This window comes from Saccopteryx bilineata, chromosome 10 (genome assembly GCF_036850765.1).
Source record: "Saccopteryx bilineata isolate mSacBil1 chromosome 10, mSacBil1_pri_phased_curated, whole genome shotgun sequence".
NCBI lineage: Eukaryota > Metazoa > Chordata > Mammalia > Chiroptera > Emballonuridae > Saccopteryx > Saccopteryx bilineata.
In genome coordinates this window covers 56,749,442-56,775,753 of record NC_089499.1, presented here as the reverse complement: position 1 = coordinate 56,775,753, position 26,312 = coordinate 56,749,442, and the positions used below count along the sequence as shown (strand labels likewise).

Here is a 26,312-nt window from a genome sequence, read left to right as displayed (position 1 = left end):
CTCTCTCTGACTCTCCTTCTCTTTCTCTCTCTCAAACATTGCCATGAGGCCCTGGCCGGTTGGCTCAGTGGTAGAACGTCGGCCTGGCATGCGGAAGTCCTGGGTTCAATTTCCCGGCCAGGGCACATAGGAGAAGCGCCCATTTGCTTCTCCACCCCCCACCCCCTCCTTCCTCTCTGTCTCCCCTCCCGCAGCCAAGGCTCCATTGGAGCAAAGTTTGCCCGGGCGCTGGGGATGGCTCCATGGCCTCCGCCTCAGGCGCTAGACTGGCTCTGGTTGTGACAGAGCGAGGCCCCGGATGGGCAGAGCATCACCCCCTGGTGGGCGTGCCGGGTGGATCCCGGTCGGGCGCATGCGGTAGTCTGTCTGACTGCCTCCCCGTTTCCAGCTTCAGAAAAATACAAAAAAAAGAAAACAAAAAAAACATTGCCATGAAATCCTGGCTGGATAGCTGGCGGGTAGCTCTGTTGGTTAGAGCATTGTCCTGATACATCAAGATTGTGGTTTCAGTCCCTGGTCAGGGCACATACAAGAATTGACCAATAAATGCATGGATGGTCAATAAATGCTTGGATGGAGCAACAGGTTCATTTTCTGTCTCTCTCCCTTCCTCTCTCTCTTTCCTAAAATCTATCAATAAATAAAAATTTTGCCCTGGCCAGTGGCACAGTGGATAGAGCATTGTCGCACAGCGTCAAGGTCGTCAGTTCAATTCTAGGGTCACTGGTTTGAGCCTTGGTCAGGGCACATATGAGAAGGAATCAGTGGGTACACAATTAAGTCGAATAATGACTTGTCTCTTCCCTCTCTCCCTTTCCCCTACCCCCCTTCCTCTCTCAAATCAATGGAAAAATAAATATTTTTTTTTTTATGTTTTGTATTTTTCTGAAGCTGGAAACGGGGAGAGACAGTCGGACAGACTCCCGCATGTGCCCGACCGGGATCCACCCGGCACGCCCACCAGGGGGCGATGCCCAGTGCCTGGGGCAGAGGCCAAGGAGCCATCCCCAGCGCCCGGGCCATCTTTGCTCCAATGGAGCCTCAGCTGCGGGAGGGGAAGAGAGAGACAGAGAGGAAAGATAGGGGGAGGGGTGGAGAAGCAGATGGGCTCTTCCCCTGTGTGCCTTGGCCGGGAATCGAACCCGGCACTTCTGCACGCCAGGCCGACGCTCTACCACTAAGCCAACCGGCCAGGGCTGGAAAAATAAATATTTAAAAATATAAAAACACACCATGCATCAAACTCCATAAGATAGCAAAGATTCAGAAGAACACCAGGGTTATGTTTTACACCTGGCAGAACAACTTCAGTAAAAATCACAAATAAGAAATAATTATAGAGAGATGTGCCTTGACTTAGAATTTGATTTCATAAAGGCTTCTTAGAAAAATTACCTTTAATTTGAGACACGGTGAATGAATAGGAGTTACCAAAGCCAAAAGCAGGCAGAAATGTGATCCAGGCAGTCCAATTCTTTCCGCTATTCATCATGTGAAATACTTTTGTATTCCTGACCCCAGCAGAGTAAAGCAGGTCCCATCACCTTCTTTATTCTATGTATTACATATTTTTTAATATGAGGGAGAAAGTAACATTTTCAAGGCCTCAGAACACTTCATTATTTTAAAGTATTATTTCTTCTACGATAATTATATTAAGAATGTGGCCTAGAAAGCACATTGGTAGGTTCAGACCATGGCAGAATGGATTTTCTCATTCTGTAAAGACTATGTGATTGCTATCATCAATAATTCTCTCTCTTTTCTCTCTCTTTTTTGTTTTTGAGGAGAAAAATGGTTGTATGGCTGTTGGTTTTATCGGCCAAATGAAACATTCCATCTGGCTACACGAAAATTCCTAGAAAAAGAAGTTTTTAAGAGTGACTATTACAATAAAGTTCCAGTTAGTAAAATTCTAGGAAAATGTGTGGTCATGTTTGTCAAGGTAAGAAACATATTAGTTCCAAAAGTATAAATCACTCCATAAGAATAAAAGTTATAAACACAAAAAAATTGATATGTATAAAATTAAGAGCTCTGTTTTAAACTGGAAAAAATATTTTTTTAAACTGTGTGTGACCTGTATATAAAGATTTAGAAAAAAGTTAACCTGAACAGTGAAGGTAAATGACTATTTACTGCCTATACTATGTAACTAGTATATGCAGTCAACTTAAAGTTTTTATATTGCCAGACTTAATTTTTTAGAATGACATTTTCTTTAAGATCATTATAACTAGCTAGTGTGGTTCTCAGTAATAAGATTTACTTTTTATGTATGTATCTGATATAGGCTCAGGAGCCCAACCCATAGCTTTAAGGAACATTATAGCTGTATGAAATACTAATATAGTTTCAAAGGGGTAATTGTTAGGTAAATAAGCTAAATGGTATATATTTAATAAAGTCATTCTGAAGCAAACAAATAAATACTACTAGACCATTATTTACCGTTTGTTATTAATGGTCATAAAGTCTTAACAGTTTAACTTTTATTAGGTTGGTTAGTATTTACTTTTGTTTTTTTGGTTCACTGGTTTTCAGAAAATTTACCTAATTAATTTTATTCTTATATTCCTCAGGAATACTTTAAATTATGCCCAGAGAACTTTCGAGATGAGGATGTTTTTGTCTGTGAATCTCGGTATTCGGCCAAAACCAAATCTTTTAAGAAGATTAAACTTTGGACCATGCCCGTCAGTTCAGTTAGGTTTGTCCCTCGAGATGTGCCCCTGCCTGTTGTTCGAGTGGCCTCTGTATTTGCAAATGCAGATAAAGGTGATGATGAGAAGAACACAGACAACTCAGAAGACAGTCGAACTGAAGACAATTTTAACTTGGAAAAGGTATACAGATAATAGCCACACAGAAAAGAATTTTCCATTACAAAATAAACAATATAAAACTTCAGCCAAACAGAAAGAAGGGGACTATACAGGAAAGACAGAAATTATTACTTAGCCAACAGAACAGTAAAATTTTTTTTTTAATAATTTTATTTTTAATGGGGCGATATCAATAAATCAGGATACATATATATATATTCAAAGATAACAACTCCAGGTTATCTTGTCGTTCACTTATGTTGCATACCTATCACCCAAAGTCAGATTGTCCTCTGTCACCTTCAAATCTAGTTTTCTTTGTGCCCCTCCCCCTCCCTTTTTCCCTCTCCCTCTCCCCCCTCCCCCCATAACCACCACACTCTTATCAATGTCTCTTCGTTTCACTTTTGAGTCCCACCTACGTATGGAATAATGCAGTTCCTGGTTTTTTCTGATTTATTTATTTCACTTCGTATAATGTTATCAAAATCCCACCATTTTGCTGTAAATGATCCGATGTCATCATTTCTTATGGCTGAGTAGTATTCCATAGTGAATATGTGCCACATCTTCTTTATCCAGTCATCTATTGATGGGCTTTTTGGTTGTTTCCATGTCCTGGCCACTGTGAACAATGCTGCAATGAACATGGGGCTGCATGTGTCTTTACGTATCAATGTTTCTGAGTTTTTGGGGTATATACCCAGTAGAGGGATTGCTGGGTCATAAGGTAATTCTATTTTCAGTTTTTTGAGGAACCACCATACTTTCTTCCATAATGGTTGTACTACTTTACATTCCCACCAACAGTGTATGAGGGTTCCTTTTTCTCCACAGCCTCTCCAACATTTGCTATTACCTGTCTTGTTAATAATAGCTAATCTAACAGATGTAAGGTGGTATCTCATTGCTGTTTTGATTTGCATTTCTCTAATAACTAACGAAGATGAGCATCTTTTAATATATCTGTTGGCCATTTGTATTTCTTCCTGGGAGAAGTGTCTATTCATATCCTCTTCCCATTTTTTTATTGGATTGTTTGTTTGTTTGTTGTTGAGTTTTATGAGTTCTTTGTATATTTTGGATATTAGGCCCTTATCTGAGCTGTTGTTTGAAAATATCATTTCCCATTTAGTTGGCTGTCTGTTTATTTTGTTATCAGTTTCTCTTGCTGAGCAAAACCTTCTTAGTCTGATGTAGTCCCATTCATTAATTTTTGCCTTCACTTCTCTTGCCATTGGAGTCAAATTCATAAAATGCTCTTTAAAACCCAGGTCCATGAGTTTAGTACCTATGTCTTCTTCTATGCACTTAATTGTATCAGGTCTTATGTTTAGATCTTTGATCCATTTTGAGTTAATTTTAGTACAGGGGGACAGACTGTAGTCCAGTTTCATTCTTTTGCATGTGGCTTTCCCAGCACCATTTATTGAAGAGGCTTTCTTTTCTCCATTGTGTGTTCTTGGCCCCTTTATCAAAAATTATTTGACTATATATATGTGGTTTTATTTCTGGGTTTTCTATTCTGTTCCATTGGTCTGAGTGTCTATTTCTCTGTGAAGACCATGCTGTTTTGATTGTCATGGCCCTTTAATATAGTTTGAAGTGAGCTATTGTAATGCCCCCAGCTTCATTCTTTTTCTTTAGGATTGCTTTGGCTATTCGGGGTTTTTTATAGTTCCATATAAATCTGATGATTTTTTGCTCCATTTCTTTAAAAAATGTCATTGGAATTTTGATGGGAATTGCATTAAATTTGTATATTGCTTTGGGTAATATGGCCATCTTGATTATATTTATTCTTCCTAACCAAGAACAAGGTATATTCTTCCATCTCATTATATCTTTTTCGATTTCCCTTAACAACGGTTTATAGTTTTCATTATATAAGTTCTTTACATTCTTTGTTATGTTTATTCCTAAGTATTTTATTTTTTTTGTTGCAATCGTGAAGGGGATTCTTTTGAGTTCGTTCTCAAATGTTTCATTGTTGGCATATAGAAAGGCTATTGACTTCTCTGTGTGTTAATTTTGTATCCTGCGACCTTACTGTATTGGCTTATTGTTTCTAGTAGTCTTTTTGTGGATTCTTTGGGATTTTCGATGTATAGGATCATATCATCTGCAAAAAGTGATACCTTTACTTCTTCTTTTCCGATATGGATGCCTTTTATTTCTTTGTCTTGTCTGATTGCTCTGGCTAGAACCTCTAGTACCACATTAAATAAGAGTGGAGAGAGTGGACAACCCTGTCTTGTTCCTGATTTAAGGGGGTGATGGTTTATCATATATGGCCTGTTCCTGATTTAGCTGATGGTTTATCATATATGGCCTTTATCATGTTGAGATATTTTTCTTCTATACCCATTTTGTTGAGAGTCTTAAACATAAAATTGTGCTGTATTTTATCGAAAGACTTTTCTGCGTCTATTGATAAGATCATGTGGTTTTTATTCTTCGTTTTGTTGATATGGTGTATTATGTTAACCATTTTACGTATGTTGAACCATCCTTGAGATTCTGGGATGAATCCCACTTGATCATGATGTATTATCTTTTTAATATGTTGTTGTATTCGATTTGCTAGTATTTTGTTTAGTATTTTAGCATCTGTATTCATTAGAGATATTGGTCTGTAGTTTTCTTTTTTTGTGCAGTCCTTGCCTGGTTTTGGCATGAGGGTTATGTTGGCCTCATAAAATGTGTTTGGAAGTATTGCTTCTTCTTCAATTTTTTGGAAGACTTTGAGTAGAATAGGAACCAAGTCTTCTTTGAATGTTTGATAAAATTTGCTGGTATAGCCATCAGGGCCTGGACTTTTATTTTTGGGGAGGTTTTTAATGGTTTTTTCTATTTCTTCTCTACTAATAGGCCTGTTTAGGCTTTCTGCTTCTTCTTGACTCAGTCTAGGAAGGTTGTATTGTTCTAGGAATTTATCCATTTCTTCTAGGTTGTTGAATTTAGTGGCATAAAGTTTTTCATAGTATTCTACAATAATTCTTTGTATATCTACTGTGTCTGTGGTGATTTCTCCTCTTTCATTTTGGATTTTGTTTATATGAGTTCTTTCTCTTTTTTCCTTGGTAAGTCTTGCCAAGGGTTTGTCAATTTTGTTGATCTTTTCAAAGAACCAGTTCCTTGTTCTATTAATTTTTTCTATAGTTTTTCTGTTCTCTATTTCATTTATTTCTACTCTGATTTTTATTATCTCCTTTCTTCAGCTGGTTTTGGGTTGTCTTTGTTCTTCTTTTTCTAGTTCCTTAAGGTGTAAAGTTAAATGGTTCACTTGGGCTCTCTCTTGTTTGTTCATATATGCCTGAAGTGGTATGAACTTCCCTCTTATCACTGCTTTTGCTGCATCCCATAGATTCTGCTATGTCGTATTGTCATTTTCATTAGTCTGTATATATCTTTTGATCTCTGCACCTATTTCTTCTTTGACCCATTCATTTTTTAAAAGTATGTTGTTTAGTTTCCACATTTTTGTGGGATTTTTTTCCTCTTTTTTGCAGTTGAATTCTAGTTTCAAGGCTTTATGATCAGAAAATATGCTTGGTACAACTTCGATTTTTCTGAATTTGCTGATGTTGTTTTTGTGGCCCAACATATGGTCAATTCTTGAGAATGATCCATGTACACTGGAGAAAAATGTATACTCAGTCACTTTGGGATGAAATGTCCTGTAGATGTCTATCATATCCAGGTGCTCTAGTGTTTTGTTTAAGGCCACTATATCTTTGTTGATTCTCTGTTTGGATGACCGAGCTAGAGCTGTCAGCGGTGTATTGAGGTCTCCAAGTATGATTGTATTTTTGTCAGTTTTTGTTTTAAGGTCAATAAGTAGCTGTCTTATATATTTTGGTGCTCCTTGGTTTGGTGCATATATATTAAGAATTATGATGTCTTCTTGATTCAGTGTGCCCTTAGCCATTATGAAATGGCCATTTTTGTCTCTGAGTACTTTTGCTGTCTTGTAGTCAGCATTATCAGATATGAGTATTGCTACGCCTGCTTTTTTTTGGATGTTATTTGCTTGGAGTATTGTTTTCCAGCCTTTCACTTTGAATTTGTTTTTATCCTTGTTACTTAGATGAGTTTCCTGTAGGCAGCATACAGTTGGATTTTCTTTTTTAATCCATTCTGCTACTCTGTGCCTTTTTATTGGTGAGTTTAATCCGTTTACATTTAGTGTAATTATTGACACTTGTGAGTTTCCTATTGCCATTTTATATATTGCTTTCTGTTAGTTTTGTGTCTTGTTTGATCCTTCTCTTTCGTTTTTCTATCTTTTGTTTCTATTTGGTTGTATTCCATACATCTTTCCTCTGTTGCTATCTTTTTTATCTCATATGTTTCTGTGGTGGTTTTTTCAATGGTGGTTACCTTTAAGTAATGAAAAGGGTTCCTACCCTGTTCATTGTAGCACACTATTTTGTGAGCACTTTTGCACTCCATCGTCCTTTGCTACAGAACAATAGAATTTAAAAGTAAATCTGAGTGCTAATCCTCTGACAGGTGCGGTAAGATAAACTACCAACCATCTTCATAAAAATGAAGGGGGAATTAAGCTCAGACATTTAAAATGTGGAAGAAATTTAAAGGCTTATATAATTCTGTTAATAAATTTGAAAGCCTAAATAAATAAAATGCATAGTTTTTTAGGATAATATAAATTACTAAAATGGTTTCAAGAAAAGATACAACAAGCCTGACCAGGCGGTGGCACAGTGGATAGAGCATCGGACTGGGATGCAAAGGATCCAGGTTCGAGACCCTGAGGTCACCAGCTTGAGTGCGGGCTCATCTGGTTTGAGCAAGGCTCACCAGCTTGGACCCACGGTCGGTGGCTTGAGCAAGGGGTTACTCGGTCTGCTGAAGGCCCATAGTCAAAGCACATATGAGAAAGCAATCAATGAACAGCTAAAGTGCCACAACAGAAAACTGATGATTGATGCTTCTCATCTCTCCGTTCCTGTCTGTCTGTCCCTATCTATCCCTCTCTCTGACTCTCTCTCTGTCTCTGAAAAAAAAAAAAGGAAGAGATATAACAATAAGTGAACAACAATACAAAGACATTTTTTAAAAAGGTTATTGCTGGCCCTGGCCGGTTGGCTCAGTGGTAGAGCGTCGGCCTGTCATGCAGAGGTCCCAGGTTCGATTTCTGGCCAGGGCACACAGGAGAAGCGCCCATCTGCTTCTCCACCCTCCCCCTCTCCTTCCTCTCTGTCTCTCTCTTCCCCTCCCGCAGCCAAGGCTCCATTGGAGCAAAGATGGCCCGGGCGCTGAGGATGGCTCCTTGGCCTCTGCCCCAGGCGCTAGAGTGGCTCCGGTCGCAACAGAGCGATGCCCCGGAGGGGCAGAGCATCGCCCCCTGGTGGGCGTGCCGGGTGAATCTCAGTCGGGCACATGCGGGAGTCTGTGACTGTCTCTCCCCGTTTCCAGCTTCAGAAAAATACAAAAAAAATGAAATTAAAAATTAAAAAGGTCAGTGCTAACCCCAAGGAATACTCAGATCAGATAATTTCATATGTGAATTCTTTTAATCCTTTAGGGGCCCTATAATTATAATGTTTAAATTATTTTTTTAAAAAAATTATTTCAGAGCATGAAGAACAAAGAAAATTTTCCAGTTTGTTTTACAAAGCCAGAATAATCATGATTCCAAAACCTGACAAAAGAAAAACAAAAACAGCAGTTCAGTCTCATGAATTTTGATGCCAAAAAAGAAAAAGAAAAAACTTGGGAAAAGTATTTTTACAAGTGAAATCAAATTAGTTATTTAAGAATACAACCAAGGAGGGGAAGTTCATTCTAAGAATGCAAGGATTGTTCAAAATTAGGAAAACTCACAAATTTTATTATATTAATAATTAAAGGAGAAATTATTTGATAAAGTACACTACTTGTTCTAAGTTTTTATTTCATTTATTTATTTATTTAGAGAGAGACAGGAGTGGGGGCAGAGAGATGAGAAGCATCAACTCATAGTTGTGTCACTTTAGTTTATTATTGATTGCTTCTCATATGTACCTTAACCAGGGATCTCCAGCCAAGCCAGTCACCCCTTGCTCAAGTCAAAGACCTTAGGCTGAAGCCAGCAACCTTGGGTTTCAAGCTAGTGACCGTTGGGCTCAATGCAACAACCTTGGGATTATGTTGATGATCCCATGCTCAAGCCAGTGACCCTGTGCTCAAGCCTATAAGCCTGCACTCTAGCCTCTGATCTCAGGATTTTAGACTGGTGCCCTCAGCGTCATGGGTCAATGCTCTATCCACTGCACCACCACTGGTCAGGCATTTTTAGTTTTTAGATGGATATTTCCTCAAAGTAATTTTTTTTTAGATGAGAGGAGGGGAGATAGGCAGATTCCTGTATGAACTCTGACTGGGATCCACCTAGCAATCGCCGTCTGTGGCCAGTACTTGAGTACCGTGATATTTTTAGCACCTGAAACAGACGCTTGGACCAACTGAGCCATCCTCGGTGTGTGAGGCCACGCTCAAACTAATTGAGATACTACTGGCTGTGGGAAGAGAAGAGGATGAGGAGGGGAGAGGGATAGGGAGAGAAGCAGATGGTGGCTTCTCCTGTGTGTCCTGACCAGGAATCGAACCTGAGACATTCATACGCTAGGCCAACACTCTACCCACTGAGCCACTGGCCAGAGCATGTTTTGTTTTGTTTTTTAATTTTTTTAGTAAAAGAGAGAAAGAGAGGAGGAGGGACAGATAGACAAGAAGGGAGAGAGATGAGAAGCATCAACTCGTAGTTGTGACAGTTTTAGTTCATTAATTGCTTTTTCATACGTGCCTTGACTAGGGGGCTCCAGCTGAGCCAATGACCTGTTGCTCAAGCCAGCAACCTTGGATTCAAGCCAACAACCTTTGGGTTTAAGCTAGTGACTAAGGGGTCAAGTATGTGATCCCACACTCAAGCCAGTGACACTTGTGCTCAAGCTGGTGAGCTAAGCTCAAGGCAGATGAGCCTGCACCCAAGCTGGCAACCTCGGGGTTTCAAATCTTGGTTCTCAGTGTCTCCCAGGCCGACGCTCTATCCGTTGTCCCTCCACCTAGTCAGTCCAAAATGATTTTTTTTAATTATTTTTATTCATAAAGCCTGTAAAAGAAATTTCCTTTCAAGTTATACATGAAAGAGTTGCTTGCCTGTGCTATTACCTATATTTTTCTGAAAGCAACCAATGTAAGTAGACAAAGTAATGAAAATATTGAGAATAAAGAGGCAAGAAATTTTTTTTGTGCAGATAATGGGGAGAAATTAGAATTTTTTGAAACAAATAAGTAGAACTTTCAAAATCTTTATGCAAGTCAATAGCTTTATTACATAAACATAATAATTCATAAGCCTTTTGAAGGGAAAATGAAAACACTGAATACTGTTTAGCAGCTTTTAGAAAATTATGTGGAAGAAAATATCTGCATTAACAACAAAATATGTAAGAATTAACCTTAAAGGAATATATGGAACCTGTGAGAAGAGAAAACATCAGTCTATTGAAGGCCATAAAAGACTTGAATAGATTTGTTTTTGGAATTCAATAAAATTATTCTAGCATTCTTTTTTTTTTTTTTTGTATTTTTCTGAAGCTGGAAACGGAGAGACAGTCAGACAGACTCCCGCATGCGCCCGACCGGGATCCACCCGGCACGCCCACCAGGGGCGAGGCTCTGCTCACCAGGGGATGATGCTCTGCCCCTCCGGGGCGTCGCTCTGTCGTGACCAGAGCCATTCTAGCGCCTGGAGCAGAGGCCAAGGAGCCATCCCCAGCGCCCAGGCCATCTTTGCTCCAGTGGAGCCTCGGCTGCGGGAGGGGAAGAGAGAGACAGAGAGGAAAGAGGGGGTGGGGGGTGGAGAAGCAAATGAGCGCTTCTCCTATGTGCCCTGGCCGGGAATCGAACCCAGGTCCCCCGCACGCCAGGCCGACGCTCTACCGCTGAGCCAACCGGCCAGGGTATTCTAGCATTCTTATGAAAGAGTAAGTATGTGACAGTCACCAGAAAAAAAGAAAGAAAGAAAAAGTAATCAGGAATGGTTTTATAGCATTTGAGATATTGCTCCCTGGTATATGTATTCAAAAGAAAACAAAAAAGAAGAACGGGCCTGACCTGTGGTGGCTCAGTGGATAGAGCATCAACCTAGAATATTGAGGTCACCCATTCAAAACCCCAGGCTTGTCCGCTGAAGGTACATATGAAAAGCAATCGGCCCTGGCCGGTTGGCTCAGCGGTAGAGCGTTGGCCTGGCGTGCGGGGGACCCGGGTTCGATTCCCGGCCAGGGCACATAGGAGAAGCGCCCATTTACTTCTCCACCCCCCCCTCCTTCCTTACTGTCTCTCTCTTCCCCTTCCGCAGCCAAGGCTCCATTGGAGCAAAGATGGCCCGGGCGCTGGGGATGGCTCCTTGGCCTCTGCCCCAGGCGCTAGAGTGGCTCTGGTCGCGGCAGAACGACCCCCTGGAGGGGCAGAGCATCGCCCCCTGGTGGCCAGAGCGTTGCCCCTGGTGGGCATGCCGGGTGGATCCCAGTCGGGCGCATGCGGGAGTCCAACTGTCTCTCCCCGTTTCCAGCTTCAGAAAACGAAAAAAATAAAAATAAAAAAAATAAAATAAAAAAGAAAAGAAAAGCAATCAATGAACAAATAATGTGAAGAAATTACGATCTCGCTCTTTCTCCTTCCCTCCTCTAAAAAAAGGAAGAAGGATGCTTTATACTGTCAGATGTTAACATTTTATAAAACTACATTGAAATATTGAGATACGGCCCTGGCTGGTAGTCTCAGTGGTAGAGTGGTAGCCCAGCATGCAGATATCCTGTGTTCAATTCCTGGTCAGGGCACACAGGAGAAGCACCCATCTGCTTCTCCACCCTTCTCCCTCTTGCTTTTCTCTCTCTCTCTCTCTCTTTCTCTCCCCCTCCTGCAGCCATGGCTCCATTGGAGCAAGAGTTGGTCCTGAGCGCTGAGGGTGGCTCCATGGCCTCCATCTCAGTCACTAAGAAGAGCTCAGTTGCTGAGCAACAGAGCAATGCCCTAGATGGGCAGAGCATCACCCCCCAGTGGGCTTGCCGGGTAGATCCCAGTCAGGGGGTGCGTGCAAGAGTCTGTCTCTGCCTCCTCTCCTCTCCTCTCACTGAGTAAAAAGAGAAAGAGAAAGAGAGAGAGAAAAAGAAAGGAAAGGGAGGGAGGGAGGGAGAGAAAGAAAGAGAAAGGAGGGAAGGAGAGAGGGAGGAAGGGAAGGAGGGAAGAAGGGAAGGGGAAGGAAAAAATTAAGATCCTAGCTCAGGACTAGTCAATGGAAGAGAATAAGCTTTTTATAATTAAATCTAGAATATAAAGATAGTATTTTAAATCAGCAGGAGTGTATGGAATCAAATACTTGAAAAACTGGTAGCCATTTGAAAAAGAAAAGAGAAAAATTGCCTGCACTCCCCGTTACTTCATATCCAAAATAAGTAAGATATAAATATAAATACAGAAACAGTACTAACTAAAAAGGAAGTGTAGTGATCGCTTCAGCAGCACATATACTAAAATTGGAACGATATAGAGAAGATTAGCATGGCCCCTGCGCAAGGATGACACACAAATTCGTGAAGCGTTCCATATTTAAAAAAGAAAAAAGGGAACTAGTTTCTAATTTACTATATTCACCTATAATCTTTTGTTCATTTATAAGCTTAGAATGGTTCTTTCTATGCTATGATATATAATTCAGTAGCCATAAAAGGAAACATTGATCATTTTGTCAATTTATAATCGAAAATAAGAATCAGTTTAATAAAGTAGTATAAAGACTAGTATTTCTAGCCTGACCAATGGTGGCTCAGTGGATAAGCAATTGACCCAGAACACTGATGTTTCCCCAGTTCAAAACCCCGGTGTTGTCAGCTTAGCTGGAGCCCCCTCCCCTTTGGTCAAGGCACATATATGAAGCAATCAATGAACAACTAAAGTGAAGCAACTACAAGTTAATGCTTCTTATCTCCTCCCTCTTTCTCCATTCCTATCTCTAGTTCTCTCTGATTCTCTATCTCGCTCTCTCAAAAAAAAAAAAAAAAGACTACTATTTTTGATATACAAAGAGCTCTTTGAAGTCTAAGAAAAAAAATGACCCTATAAAAATGGGCAAAGGACCACATAGATCATTTATAGAAGGAAATCAGCCAAATGACATAAGAAAATGTGTTAATTTAATAGCTTTCCAAATGCTTAACAAAATGGCAAGAATTATAAAGATATTCATGCAGCCTGGTGTGAGGCAGCACACTATCATCTCCTGTTGATAACATTCCCTTTGACCAGGCATTTTGATGAGAGGAAATGTGCTCCCACATAGTACTCAAATTGGTACACCAAATGATTTTCTACAAGGAGTGACATTAGTGTAGTTGGTAAAAGCGAAAACCCTAGGCCAGGGGTCAGGAACCTTTTTGGCTGAGAGAGCCATGAACGCCACATATTTTAAAATGTAATTCCGTGAGAGCCATACAATGACCTGTGTACGTTACACATTATCCAATAAAAATTTGGTGGTGTCCCAAGGACAGCTGTGATTGGCTCCAGCCACCCACTCATGAACATGAGCGGTAGGAAATGAACGGATTGTAATACATGAGAATGTTTTATATTTTTAACATTTTTTTTTATTAAAGGTTTGTCGCCTGACTTGTGGCGCAGTGGATAAAGCGTCGACCTGAAAATGCTGAGGTCGCTGGTTTGAAACCCTGGGCTTGCCTGGTCAAGGCACATACGGGAGTTGATGCTTCCTGCTCCTCCCCCTTCAATCTCTGTCTCTCTCTCTCCCTTTCTCTCTCCTCTAATATGAATAAATAAAATTAGAAAAAAATGTTCTTTTTTTAAAAAAAAAAAAAGGTCTGCGAGCCAGATGCAGCCATCAAAAGAGCCACATCTGGCTCGCGAGCCACAGGTTCCCGACCGCTGCCCTAGGCCAAACCCAAATGCCCATGAATTGGGAATAAGTTATCATGCTTTCATATACCGCAAACTGTAGCCATTGAAAGGAATAAAGGTAGGTCTGTTAGTAACATTGAAAATTTTCCAAGTTATGTGAAAAGAAGTTGTCATAAATTTACAGGTTGCAAAATGAGATGTGGTTCATTTTTCAAGAAAAACAAAAATGTATGTATGAATGTAGAAACAACAAGGAAAACTATGTACTAAACTGGATGGTTATCTCAGGTTAGATAACAGAAGACTTTCATTTTCTAAGTTTTACATGCTCTGATGTTTCAATTATTTTCACCAAATATACTTCTTTTATATAATCAAGAAAGAGTTTTAAAATTATTAATGTAAAAACTGGAAAAAATTGAATTCTTAGTATCTTAGGAAAAAATACTTAATTTTCATTTCACATTTCTATTGTGTTTTACTGCTTTCCTGTGACCAGTCAGAAGTGCACCATGACTTTACGGATACACTGTATTTTTTACATTTTACCAATATGTGTGGGAATCGTAGAGACATTAATTTTAAAAGAAGAACTATCAATGAAAGCCAATGTGAAATTAATTTAGATTTGTTATTTTTATTAGAATTCATAAGTCCCCAGGGTCCTCTCTGCATATGAGTTACTGTTTTGTCTCATTATTTTGATATTGCATGGCCAAGGCAGGTCATTCCAAGAACTTTTTTAAAAAGTAACTTTAGAACAGAACCTATTCCTAAAATAAAACGGTATTTTTTTTTCAATTTTGTTTAGAAAATTAAATTTAGCAGGGTGACATTGATGAATAAGAGTACATAAGTTTCAGGTAAACATTTCTATAGCATTTGAACTGTTCATTATGTTGTATACCCATCACCCAAAGTCAAATCATTTTTTGTCACCATATATATTTATTTGTCCCTCTTTACTTCTCTTTCCCCAACACTCCCCCACCAAATATATATAATACTCTTTAGATCTATCCATGTTGTTGCAAATGACAAGATTTCTTTTTTTTATTAATTTTAATGGGGTGACATTGAAAAATGAGGGTACCTATGTTCAGAGAAAACATCTCCAGATTATTTTGACATTTGATTATGTTGCATACCCCTCACCCAAAGTCAGATTGTCTTCTGTTACCTTCTATCTGGTTTTCTTTGTGCTCCTCTCCCTCTCCTGCTCCCCCCCCCCCCCAGTTACCATCACATTCTTGTCCATGTCTCTGAGTCTCATTTTTCTGTCCCATCTATGTATGGAATCATATAGTTCTTAGTTTTTTCTGATTACTTATTTCGCTTCATATAATGTTATCAAGGTTCATCCATGTTATTGTAAATGGTCCTATGTCATCATTTCTTATGGCTGAATAGTATTCCATAGTATATATGTACCAAAGCTTTTTAATCCACTTGTCCACTGACATACACTTGGGCTGTTTCCAGATCTTTGCTATTGTGAACAATGCAATGCCATAAACATGGGGGTGCATTTCTTCTTTTGAAACAGTGCTATGGTGTTCTTAGGTTATATTCCTAAAAGTGGGATAGCTGGGTCAAAAGGCAGTTCGATTTTTAATTTCTTGAGGAATCTCTGTACTGTTTTCCACAGTGGCTGCACCAGTCTGTATTCCCACCAGCATTGCAGGAGGGTTCCCTTTTCTCCACATCCTCGCCAGCACTTATTCTGTGTTGTTTTGTTGATGAGTGGCATTCTGACTGGTGTGAGGTGATATCTCCTTGTGGCTTTAATTTGCATTTTTCTAATGATTAGTGATGAGCAATTTTTCAAATGCCTATTGGCCATCTGTGTGTACTCTTTGGAGAAGTGTCTATTCATTTCTTTTGCCCATTTTTTGATTGGATTGTTTGTCTTCCTAGTGTTGAGTTTTACAAGTTCGTAATAAATTTTGGTTATTAACCCCTTATCAGACGTATTGTCAAATATGTTCTCCCATTGTGTAGTTTGTCTTTTTATTCTGTTCTTGTCTTTAGCTGTGCAAAAGCTTTTTAGTTTGATATAGTCCCATTTGTTTATCCTGTCTTTTATTTTACTTGCCCATGGAGATAAATCGGCAAATATATTGCTGCGAGAGATGTCAGAGCTTACTGCCTATGTTTTCTTCTAAGATGCTTATGGTTTCATGGCTTACATTTAAGTCTTTTATCCATTTTGAGTTTATTTTTGTGAATGGTGTAAGTTGGTGGTCTAGTTTCAGTTTTTTGCAGGTACCTGTCCAATTTTCCCAACACCATGTATTAAACAGGCTGTTTTTACTCCATTGTATGCTCTTACCTCCTTTGTCAAATATCAGTTGTCCATAAAGCTGTGGGTTTATTTCTGGGTCCTCTGTTCTGTTCCATTGATATATATACCTGTTCTTATGCCAGTACCAGGTTGTTTTGAGTACAGTGGCCTTGTAGTATAACTTGATATCAGGAAGTGTGATGCCTCCCACTTTATTCTTCCTTTTCAAGATTGCTGAGGCTATTTGTGTTCTTTTTTGGTTCCATATAAATTTTTGGAATATGTGTTCTATATCTTTGAAGTATGTCATTGGTATTTTAATTGATACTGCATTGAATTTATAAATTGCTTTGGGTAATACAGACATTTTAATGATGTTTATTCTTCCTAACCATGAGCACAGTATATGCTTCCACTTGTTTGTATCTTCCTTGATTTCTTTTATCAATGTTTTACAATTTTCTGAGTAAAAGTCTTTAATCTCCTTGGTTAAATTTACTCCTAGGTACTTTATTTTTTTGGTTGCAGTAGTGAAGGGGATTGTTTCCTTAATTTCTCTTTCTGACAGTTCATTGTTAGTGTATAAAAATGCCTCTGTTTTCTGAGTATTAATTTTATATCCTGCCACCTTGCTGAATTCATTTATCAGGTCCAGTAGTTTTTTGACTGAGACTTTAGGGTTTTCTATATACAATATCATGTCATCTGCAAATAATGATAGTTTACTTCTTCTTTTCCAATTTGTATGCCTTTTATTTCTTATTGTCTGATTGCTGTGGCTAGGACTTCAGGACTATGTTGAACAAGAGTGATGAAAGCGGGCACCCCTGCCTTGTTCCTGATCTTAAGGGGATTACTTTTAATTCTTGCCCATTGAGTATGATGTTGGCCATGCATTTGTCATAGATGGCCTTTATCATGTTGAGGTATGTCACCTGAATTCCCACTTTGCTGAGAGTTTTGATCATGAATGGGTGCTGGATTTTATCAAATGCTTTTTCTGCATCTATTGAAATTATCATGTGGTTTTTCTCCTTCCTCTTGTTTATGTGATGAATCACATTAATTGGTTTGCGAATATTGTACCAGCCTTGCCTCCCCAGAATAAATCCCACTTGATCATGGTGTATGATGTTTTTCATATATTGCCGGATCTGGTTTGCTAATATTTTGTTGAGGATTTTAGCATCTATATTCATCAGGGATATTGGCCTATAATTTTCTTTCTTTGTATTGTCTTTGCATGGTTTTGGAATCAGAATTAATGCTTGCCTCATAAAAGGAGCTTGGAAGTCTTCCTTCCTCTTGAATTTTTTTAAATAGCTTGAGAAGGAGTTAGTTTTTCTTTTAATAGTTGCTAGAATTCACTTGTGAAGCCATCAGGCCCAGGACTTTTCTTTGTTGGCAGTTTTTTGATAACTGTTTCAGTGTCCTTTATTGTAATCCAGGGGTCCCCAAACTTTTTACACAGGGAGCCAGTTCACTGTCCCTCAGTCCGTTGGAGGGCTGGACTATAAAAAAAAGTAAGAACAAATCCCTATGCACACTGCACATATCTTATTTTAAAGTAAAAAGACAAATACAATATTTAAAATAAAGAACAAGTAAATTTAAATCAACAAACTGACCAGTATTTTAATGGGAACTATGCTCCTCTCACTGACCACCAGTGAAAGAGGTGCCCCTTCCAGAAGTGCGGCGGGAGCTGGATAAATAGCCTCAGGGGGCTGCATGCGGCCAGCAGGCCTTAGTTTGAGGACCCCTGTTGTAATCGGTCTGTTTAGGTTTTCTGATTCTTCCAGATTGATTTTTGAAAGATTGTATGTTTCAAGGAATTTGTCCATTTCATCTAGGTTTTCTAGGTTTTTTGGCATACAGGTCTTCATAGTATTTTCTTATAATATTTTGTATTTCTGTTGTGTCAGTTGTTATTTCTCCATTCTGATTTCTAATTTTATTTATTTGAGTCCTCTCTCTTTTTTTCTTGATGAGTCTAGTTAAAGGTTCATCTGTCTTCTTTATCTTTTCAAAAAACCAGCTCCTGGTTTCATTGATCCTCTGTATTGTTTCTTTAGCCTCTATGTCATTTGTTTCCACTCTGATCTTTATTATTCCCTTCCTTCTACTACATCTGGGCTTTACTTGCTGTTCTTTTTCTAGTTCGTTTATATGCAGGGTCAAGTTGTTTATTTGAGCTTTTTCTAGCTTCTTAATGTATGCCTGTAGTGCTATGAACTTCCCTCTCAGTACTGCTTTTGCTGTGTCTCATAAATTTTGAGTTGTTGTATGCTCATTATCATTTGTTTCTCGGAATTTTTTTATTTCTTCTTTGATCTTATTGTTAATCCATTCGTTATTTAACAACCTGCTATTTAGTTTTCATGTCTTTGAGAATTTTTGAGTTTTTCTGTTGTGGTTGATTTCTAGTTTCATGCCATTGTGATCAGAGAAAATGCTTGATATGATTTCAGTCTTCTTAAATTTGTTCAGATCACTTTTGTGTCTTAACATGTGGTCTATCTTAGACAATGTACTATGAGCACTTGAAAAGAATGTATATTCTGCTGCTTTTTTAGGATAAAAGGTTCTGAAGATATCTATTAAATCGAGTTGATCTAATATGTCCTTTAAGTCTGCTGTTTTTTTGTTAATTTTCTTTCTTGAGGATCTATCTAGTGATGTTAGTGGGGTATTGAAATCTCCTACTATTATAGTTTTGCTGTTGATCTCGCCCTTTATATCCATCAAAGTCTGATTTATATATTTAGGTGGTCCTATACTAGGTGCATAGATATTTTTTTTTTTATATATTTTATTTATTAATTTTTAGAGAGAGAGAGAGAGAAGGGGAGGGAGGAGCAGGAAGCATCAACTCCCATATGTGCCTTGACCGGGCAAGCCCAAGGTTTCGAACCGGCAACCTCAGTGTTCCAGGTCGACGCTTTATCCCACTGCGCCACCACAGGTCAGGCGGTGCATAGATATTTTTAATGATTATACCTTCCTATGGGATTGCTCCCTTTATCATTATGTAGTGGCCTTCTTTATCTCTTAGTATAGCCTTTGTTTTAAAGCCCATTTTGTCTGAGATAAGTACTGCTACCCCACCTTTTTTTTTCATTTCCATTTGCAGGAAATATTTTTTCCATTCTTTTACTTTCAACCTATGTGCATCTTTTGTTTTAAGGTGTGTATCTTGTATGCAGCATATGTACGGCTCCTGTTTTCTTATCCATGCAGCTACCCTGTTTTTTTCTTTTAATTTTTTTTTCCTGAAGCTGGAAACAGGGAGGCAGTCAGACAGACTCCCACATGTGCCCTCCTGGGATCCACCCGGCATGCCCACCAGGGGGCGATGCTCTGTCCATCTGGGGTGTTGCTCTGTTACAACCAGAGCCATTCTAGCACCTGGGGCAGAGGCCATGGAGCCATCCTCAGCGCCCGGGCCAACTTTGCTCCAGTGGAGCCTCGGCTGCAGGAGGGGAAGAGAGAGACAGAGAGGAAGGAGAGGGGTAGGAATGGAGAAGCAGATGGGCGCTTCTCCTGTGTGCCCTGGCCGGGAATCGAACCTGGGACTCCTGCATGCCAGGTCAACACTCTACCACTGAGCCAACTGGCCAGGGCCTCTTCAGTTTGTTTTTTTTTAATGGAGTTCTCTTTGTTTCTTGAACTTGTGAGTTTTTCCTGCATTAATTTAGTGAAGTTTTCAGCTATGATCTGATTGAGCAAAGTCTCTATCCCTTGTTCTTTCTCTTCTTCGGGACCCCTATGATGTGGATGTTATTTCTCTTCATGTTGTCACAGAGCTGTCTTAGAGTTTCTTCAGACTTTTTGAATCTCTTTTCTTTTTTTCTGCTCTGCTTCCATGCCTTTATTTATCTTGTTCTCTAACTCGCTGATTTGATCTCAGCTTCATCCATCCTGCTTTTAATTCCTTCCCTTGTGTTCTTCATGTATGATACTGTATTTGTCATTTCTGACTGATTCTTTTTTATTTCACTGTCCTTTCTTACATTTGCTATCTCTTTATTTATGTGTTCATAATGACCATCTATTGTTCTAATATTATTGAGCATCCTAACAATCGTTATTTTAAACTCTACATCTGGCAATTTGGTTATATCTGACTCATTCAGGTCCTTTTCTGGGGATTTCTCTTGATTCATTTGTGTTGCATTTCTCTGCCTTCTCGTTTTGTCTGTGTAAAAGAAGGTTTTGGCCACTGGAGTCCACTGGATGTGGCCTCTGTGTTCCCTAGGTGTGGTCTGTCTGCAGGCCTGCCACCCCCTCTGCTGTTGCTGCCTAGGGCATTCAGGTATGGGTGTTGTCGGTGACTGCCCTCTAGGGCTGTTGCTGTGGTTTCCGCCTCTCCTTCACGGGAGTGGCTATGATCACGTGTTTGGTTGTACAAGCCTTGGTGGCCTTGGCCTTTGCACTGCCCCTGCAGATTCTGTTATGCTCAGCCCTGAGGGCACGGGTGAGCACCTTTGCTCAGCTATAGGTCTCCTCCTGATTCCAGGCTTTTGCCCCACCCTTGCAGGAAGAACCTACTCGTGGGATGGCTGTAAGCCTTGGCTCCACAGGCCGGGCAGGTTTCGTGCCCACGCTCAGTAGCAGGACTCTGCCTGTTCTGGGCTTTTGGCTCCACCCCCGTTGGAGGAGCCAGCTCCTAACTCAGGCCACAAGCCTCGGTTTTGCAGGCTGGGCAAGGCTGTGCTCCTGCGCCCTGGCTAAAGTGCAGGTCTCCGCCCCTTCCCCCACAGGCTGGATTACAGGCGGTCCGCAGCTGGGCTTGACCACTTTTGCATGTCCCCTCCTCCCCAGCCAGGCAAGACTGAGCTCACACCTTGGCCTCAGTGGTGGCCAGCCAGCTTCCGCCCTTGCCGACAGAACCGCGCTTCCACGTCCCGTCGCCGCCCACCCTATGGCGAGCCCTCAGCCATGTGGGTGGGGGTGCTGCAGCTCAGACCCTAACACTCAGTACTGTAGTTCCAAAAGCTCCCTCCTTCTAAGCGACTCTGCTCTGAGTGCCGTGGGAGAGCTTGTTTGGCTGGTGTCCTGCTTCCCTTTGCTGATATTGCTGTTTCCAGGGGAAATATTCACTTCAGATTTGGGAAGTGATTTGTCCCAGAGGTTAGGTTGGCTGTCTCTCAAACTGTTTCTCCCTGTGCCTCCTAGATTACACTCTCTTCCTGCTACTCCGGTCCTCTCCTCTCTTCCTGTCCCCCGGAGCCCGGGGTGAGTGGTTGTGAGAGAGGTTTTATGCGCGGTCCCTTTAAGAAGAATCCTGGGTCTGAGAAATCAGTCTCTTTCTCACAAATAGTATCCTGACTTGTTTCCAGCTAAATACTGTCCATACGCCTCTTCTAGGCTCTGGGGCTGCAGGCTGGGGCTTTGTTCCTGGGACTCAGGACCCTCCCCTCTCTGCTAAACTCACTTCTCACCACGGGAGTCTCTCCCAGCTGCCGTTCACTCCGGGGAGCTAGGCAGCCCTCTCCGTGTTTCTGCTTTTCCTACCAGTCTCAGTGTGCTTTCTTCAGTGTTCCTTGGTTGAAGAGTCCTCTTAGTTTAGTCCAAAGTTGTTTTTTCCAGATGATGGTTCTTAAAATTAAGTTTAATCCACTTTGGTTCTGGGAGATGGAAGTTGGTACGTCCGCCTACTCCATCGCCATCTTGTCTTCTCGGAAAAGCCGGAAATTCCCGACTGATTCTTTTTTAATATTTCAATATCCTTTTTTTATACTTGCTATTTCTTTATTTAGGTGTTCATAATGACCATCCATTGTTGTTCTAAGATCCCTAAGCATGCTAACAATCATTATTTTAAACTCTGCATCCAGAGTTTGGTTATTTCCATATCACGCAGTTCATTTCCTGGAGGTTTCTCTTGTGGTTTCATTTCGATAGCACTTGCCTGTCTTCTCATTATGTCTGTGTGTTTGGGTGTATTGTTTGTAGAGCTGGTTGAGTCTTGGCTTAGTGTTGTCTGCCTCCAATTTTCAGTTGTGTTATTTCTAGGTCTTTTTGGGTTGGCATCAGCTGTTATTTGTAATTCACTATCGGACTTGGCTTTCCTAGTAGAGCCACTTTGAAGTCTCTGTTCCCCATCTCCTTCTTTCTGCACAAACTAGCTTCTTCAGCACTCTTCCATCTTCGGCTGCCTCTCCTCCACGTGGCCTTACTCTGCCCTCCTACAGCATGGGCTCCTCTTAGAATGTAATCTCACTTCTCGACAAGATTTCTTTTTTTATGGCTGAGTAATATCCCATTTTGTGTGTGTGTACCATATTTTGATTTATCTGTCAATGGTTACCTAGATTGCTTTTATACTATATCTTAGCTATTGTGAATAATGCTGCAGTGAAAACAGGTGCACATACCTTTCAAATTAGTGTTTTTGTTTTTCTCGAATACCCAGAAGTGGAACTGCTAGGTTGTATGGCAGGTATAGTTTAAATTTTTTGAGAAACCTAAATACTATTTTCCATAGCAGCTGCACCAATTTACAATTCCATCAGCAGTGCACGAGGATTTCCTTTTCTCCAAATCCTCACCAACACTTGCTATTTGTTGTCTTTTTAATAATAGTCATCTGACAGGGATGAAGTGATATCTCATTGTGCATTTCCTTTATGATAGTGATATTGAGCATCTTTTCATGTGTCTGTTGGCAATGTGTATTTATTCTTTTATTTTTCTTTCTTTTTTCTTTTTTTTTTTTACAAGAGACTGGAAGGGAGAGAGTTGAGAAGCATCAGCTCCTAGCGCATTACTTTCTAGTTGTTCATTGATTGCTTCTTATACTTGCCTTGACTGGAGAGGGGTGCTCATGCCAAGCCAGCAACCTTGGACTCAAGCCAGTGACCTTGGGCTTCAAGCCCTTTGATCTCAAGCCAGAGACCATGAGACTGTGTCTATGATCCCACGCTTGAGCCAGCAACCCACTGCTCAACCTGGTGAGCCTGCGCTTAAGCCAAATGAGCCTGCCCTCTAGCCAGTGACCTTGGATTTTGAACCTGGGACCTCAGTATCCCAGCTCAATGCTATATCCAGTCACACAGCCATCTGTATTTCTTTGAAGAAATATCTGTTCAGGTCCTCTGCCCATTTTTAATTGGATTGTTTTTATATTTTTTTTTATTCATTGAGAGGAGGGGAGGCAGAGAGACAGACTCCAGCATAAGCCCTGACCAGGATCCACCCGGCAAGCTCACTAGGGGGCGATGCTCTGCCCATCTGGGGCGTTACTCCATTGCTCATCAGCTGAGCTCTTCCTAGCACCTGAGGCGAAGGCCATGGGGCCTTCATCAGTTTCTGGGGCTAACTTCCTTCAATCTAACCATGGCTGTAGGAGGGGAAGAGAGAGAGAGAGAGAGAGAGAGAGAGAAAGGGGACGGTAAAAGTTGGAGAAGCAGATGGTTGCTTCTCCTGTATGCTCTGACCAGGAATCGAACATGGAACATCCACGTACTGGGCCAATGCTCTACCACTGAGCCAACTGGCCAGGGCCATTTGTTTTTTATGTTGATTTGTATGAGTTCTTTATAAATTTTGGATATTAACCCCTTATCAGAGATACCACTTGCAAATAACTTTTCCCATTTGATAGGTTGCCTTTTTGTTTTGTTGATGGTTTTCTTTGCTGTGCAATAGCTTTTAGTTTGATGTAGTCCCATTCGTTTATATTTGCTTTTGTTGCCTTTGCCCAAGGGCACATATAAAAACAAATACTTCAAAGAATGATGTCAAAGAGTTGAGTCCCTATGTTTTAGAAATTTTATGGTTTCAGGTCTTACATTTAAGTCTTTAATCCTTTTTCAGGGAGAGAGACAGGAACATCTGTTCCTGTATGTGCCCTGACTGGGGATCGAATCCACAACCTCTGTGCTTCGGGACAGTGGTCTAACCAACTAAGCCAGTGGTCCCCACCCCCCCGGGCTGCAGACCGGTAGTGGTCCGTGAGCCATTTGGTACCAGTCCACAGAGAAAGAATAAATAACTTACGTTATTTCCGTTTTATTTATATTTAAGTCTGAACAATGTTTTATTTTTTTTAAATGACCAGATTCCCTCTATTACATCTGTCTAAGACTTACTCATGATGTTTGTCTCGTAAGTTCGACAATTATATTTAAAAATACTACAGTTTTTACTCCGGTTGCATAACTTTATTTTGTGCATTTATCCATCCCACCCTAAAGGCCAGTCTGTGAAAATATTTTCTGACATTAAACCAGTCCATGGCCCAAAAAAGGTTGGGGACCACTGCACTAAGCCATCTGGCAAAAGCCCAGTTTAATTTTTTTGCCTGTAGCTGTCCAGTTTTTTCAATACCATTTATTGAAGAGACTATCTTTTCCCGGTTGTATATTCTTGTCCTTTTTTGTCATATATTAATTGGTCATAAAGGGTATTTTTAATCTCAGGGATTACTTTATATATAGCTTCCATTCCTTCAAGTGCTCCTTACCTAGCATTTATGTGAAACCTCTTTCATTCTTAAGGATTTTCTCCAAGGGCTATTTTAATTACTTTTGATGTCATTAAAATCAAAACATTAGATTATTTGGACATTCTAAAAGATTTTTTTTTAAATTTGCAGTTTCAGATATCCTCAGAGAGACAGGGAGATGCAGTAAAATATTTTGGGTTTCTGGAGTTTCCTTAGCTTTTATACAATTTGCAAAGCATTGGTGGTATAGGGGTGAGCTTTGATGCAGTTTGTAGTTGGCATATTTAGAACACCTAACACTAGGCTCATTAACTGATGGTTCCCAGTAAATTTTGTTTCTTATTTCCATTAGTCAAAAGTTCCTTTTTTTGGGAGGAGAGGCCAAGACTGTAAAATAATGTTGAATATTTCTCCTTTTCACAAACCAGGCATTTTTCTGTGTACCTTCATGAATTGTGTTATTTAAGCTTCTTAACCTTATCTAATGGATGAGGTCACTAAGGCATGCGGTTATTTGTCACAGCAAAATTACAAGTTTGTGCCCTGGCCGGTTGGCTCAGTGGTAGAGCGTCGGCCTGGTGTGCAGGAGTCCCGGGTTCGATTCCTGGCCGGGGCACACAGGAGAAGCACCCATCTACTTCTCCACCCTTACCCCTCTCCTTCCTCTCTGTCTCTCTCTTTCCCTCCCGCAGCCAAGGCTCCACTGGAGCAAAATTGACCCGGGCACTGAGGATGGCTCTGTGGCCTCTGCCTCAGGCGCTAGAATGGCTCTGGTTGCAACAGAGCAACGCCCCAGATGGGCAGAGCATCACCCCCTGGTGGGCATGCCAGGTGGATCCCGGTCGGGCGCATGTGGGAGTCTGACTGCCTCCCCGTTTCCAACTTCAGAAAAATACCCAAAAAAAAAAATTACAAGTTTGTGACAGAACTTGTAACTTATTCAAAAACAGAATATGTGTGTTTAGGTTGCAGAGGCAATGCTATTTTTTTCTATGTTGGAATAAATGAAAATGATAAATTTTAGTCATTGTTAATGGTAAGAAATTGAGAGCTCGGTAAATGTGGTGAAAAGAAGGCTTTTTAGAATTTGCTTCCTATACTCTGTAATAATGCATGAATGAGGCTGCTTCTGAATGCTAAGTCATCTCTGGTGTTTTTTAGCTAATGGTTATGGAAATAGAGGAAGGAGGAAAAAATGATAAAAGCATTCTGGAGTAAAATTTTCTAAAAATTAACTAGAAATTTAAAATAGGTGCAGTATTTGATAAGACTTAGTTTGATTTTAGTAACCTAATCTTTTTTGGTTTTTCATCAAATTTGTATTTATTGTTATTTTTTCTTTTATGTTAATATGAAAGGAAGTCTTTTCTTACCTTCTCTATCTACTCTTTGATCATCAGCTGCCTATCTTCAACCAGTTTCCTTTACAACAGGAGAAAGAAGATGTTCCTGTGGAAATGTCCAATGGTGAACCAGGTTGCCACTATTTTGAGCAGCTGCATTACAATGACATGTGGCTGAAAGTTGGCGACTGTGTCTTCATCAAGTCCCATGGCCTGGTGCGCCCTCGAGTGGGCAGGTGAGCATTATTGAAATAGGGGCGATGAGGTTGGGTCTGAGATATGTGGAGCCAGTAAAAAAAAATTGATCACTCTTCACAATGAAGACAAAAGTCTCTTCCCAAGTACCAGCTTTCTCTCACATCACGCTTCCTGCTCTTTCCTCTAGTCATACTTCCTCTTTGTCTTCCTCCCATAAAATCTTTATTTCTTCTATCATTTACTAAACTGTCAACCCAGAAATCTCCCTTCCCACTTCAGATGGT

At 40.3% G+C, this 26,312-nt stretch overlaps 1 protein-coding gene and 2 non-coding genes across 32 annotated transcripts in view; all 3 read left to right on the top strand.

The window, feature by feature from the left end:
- Positions 1–26,312, top strand: part of PBRM1 (polybromo 1) — a 162,647-nt gene that overhangs the window by 95,481 nt on the left and 40,854 nt on the right. For 18 of the 30 annotated variants that reach the window (XM_066245879.1, XM_066245872.1, XM_066245863.1 and 15 more), the window contains 3 exons: positions 1,788–1,945; positions 2,583–2,846; positions 25,921–26,066. In XM_066245879.1, the coding sequence (XP_066101976.1) occupies positions 1,788–1,945; positions 2,583–2,846; positions 25,921–26,066 (568 nt within the window). Of the gene's footprint in view, positions 1–1,787; positions 1,946–2,582; positions 2,847–25,905; positions 26,067–26,312 lie in introns of all 30 variants that reach the window. The other 12 variants (XM_066245860.1, XM_066245862.1, XM_066245877.1 and 9 more) reach the window with 1 other exon arrangement.
- Positions 7,923–7,998, top strand: TRNAD-GUC (transfer RNA aspartic acid (anticodon GUC)). Its single transcript has one exon. It is a non-coding gene; the product is annotated as a tRNA-Asp (tRNA).
- Positions 12,344–12,450, top strand: LOC136314794 (U6 spliceosomal RNA). The gene has a single exon (XR_010727376.1). It is a non-coding gene; the product is annotated as a U6 spliceosomal RNA (small nuclear RNA).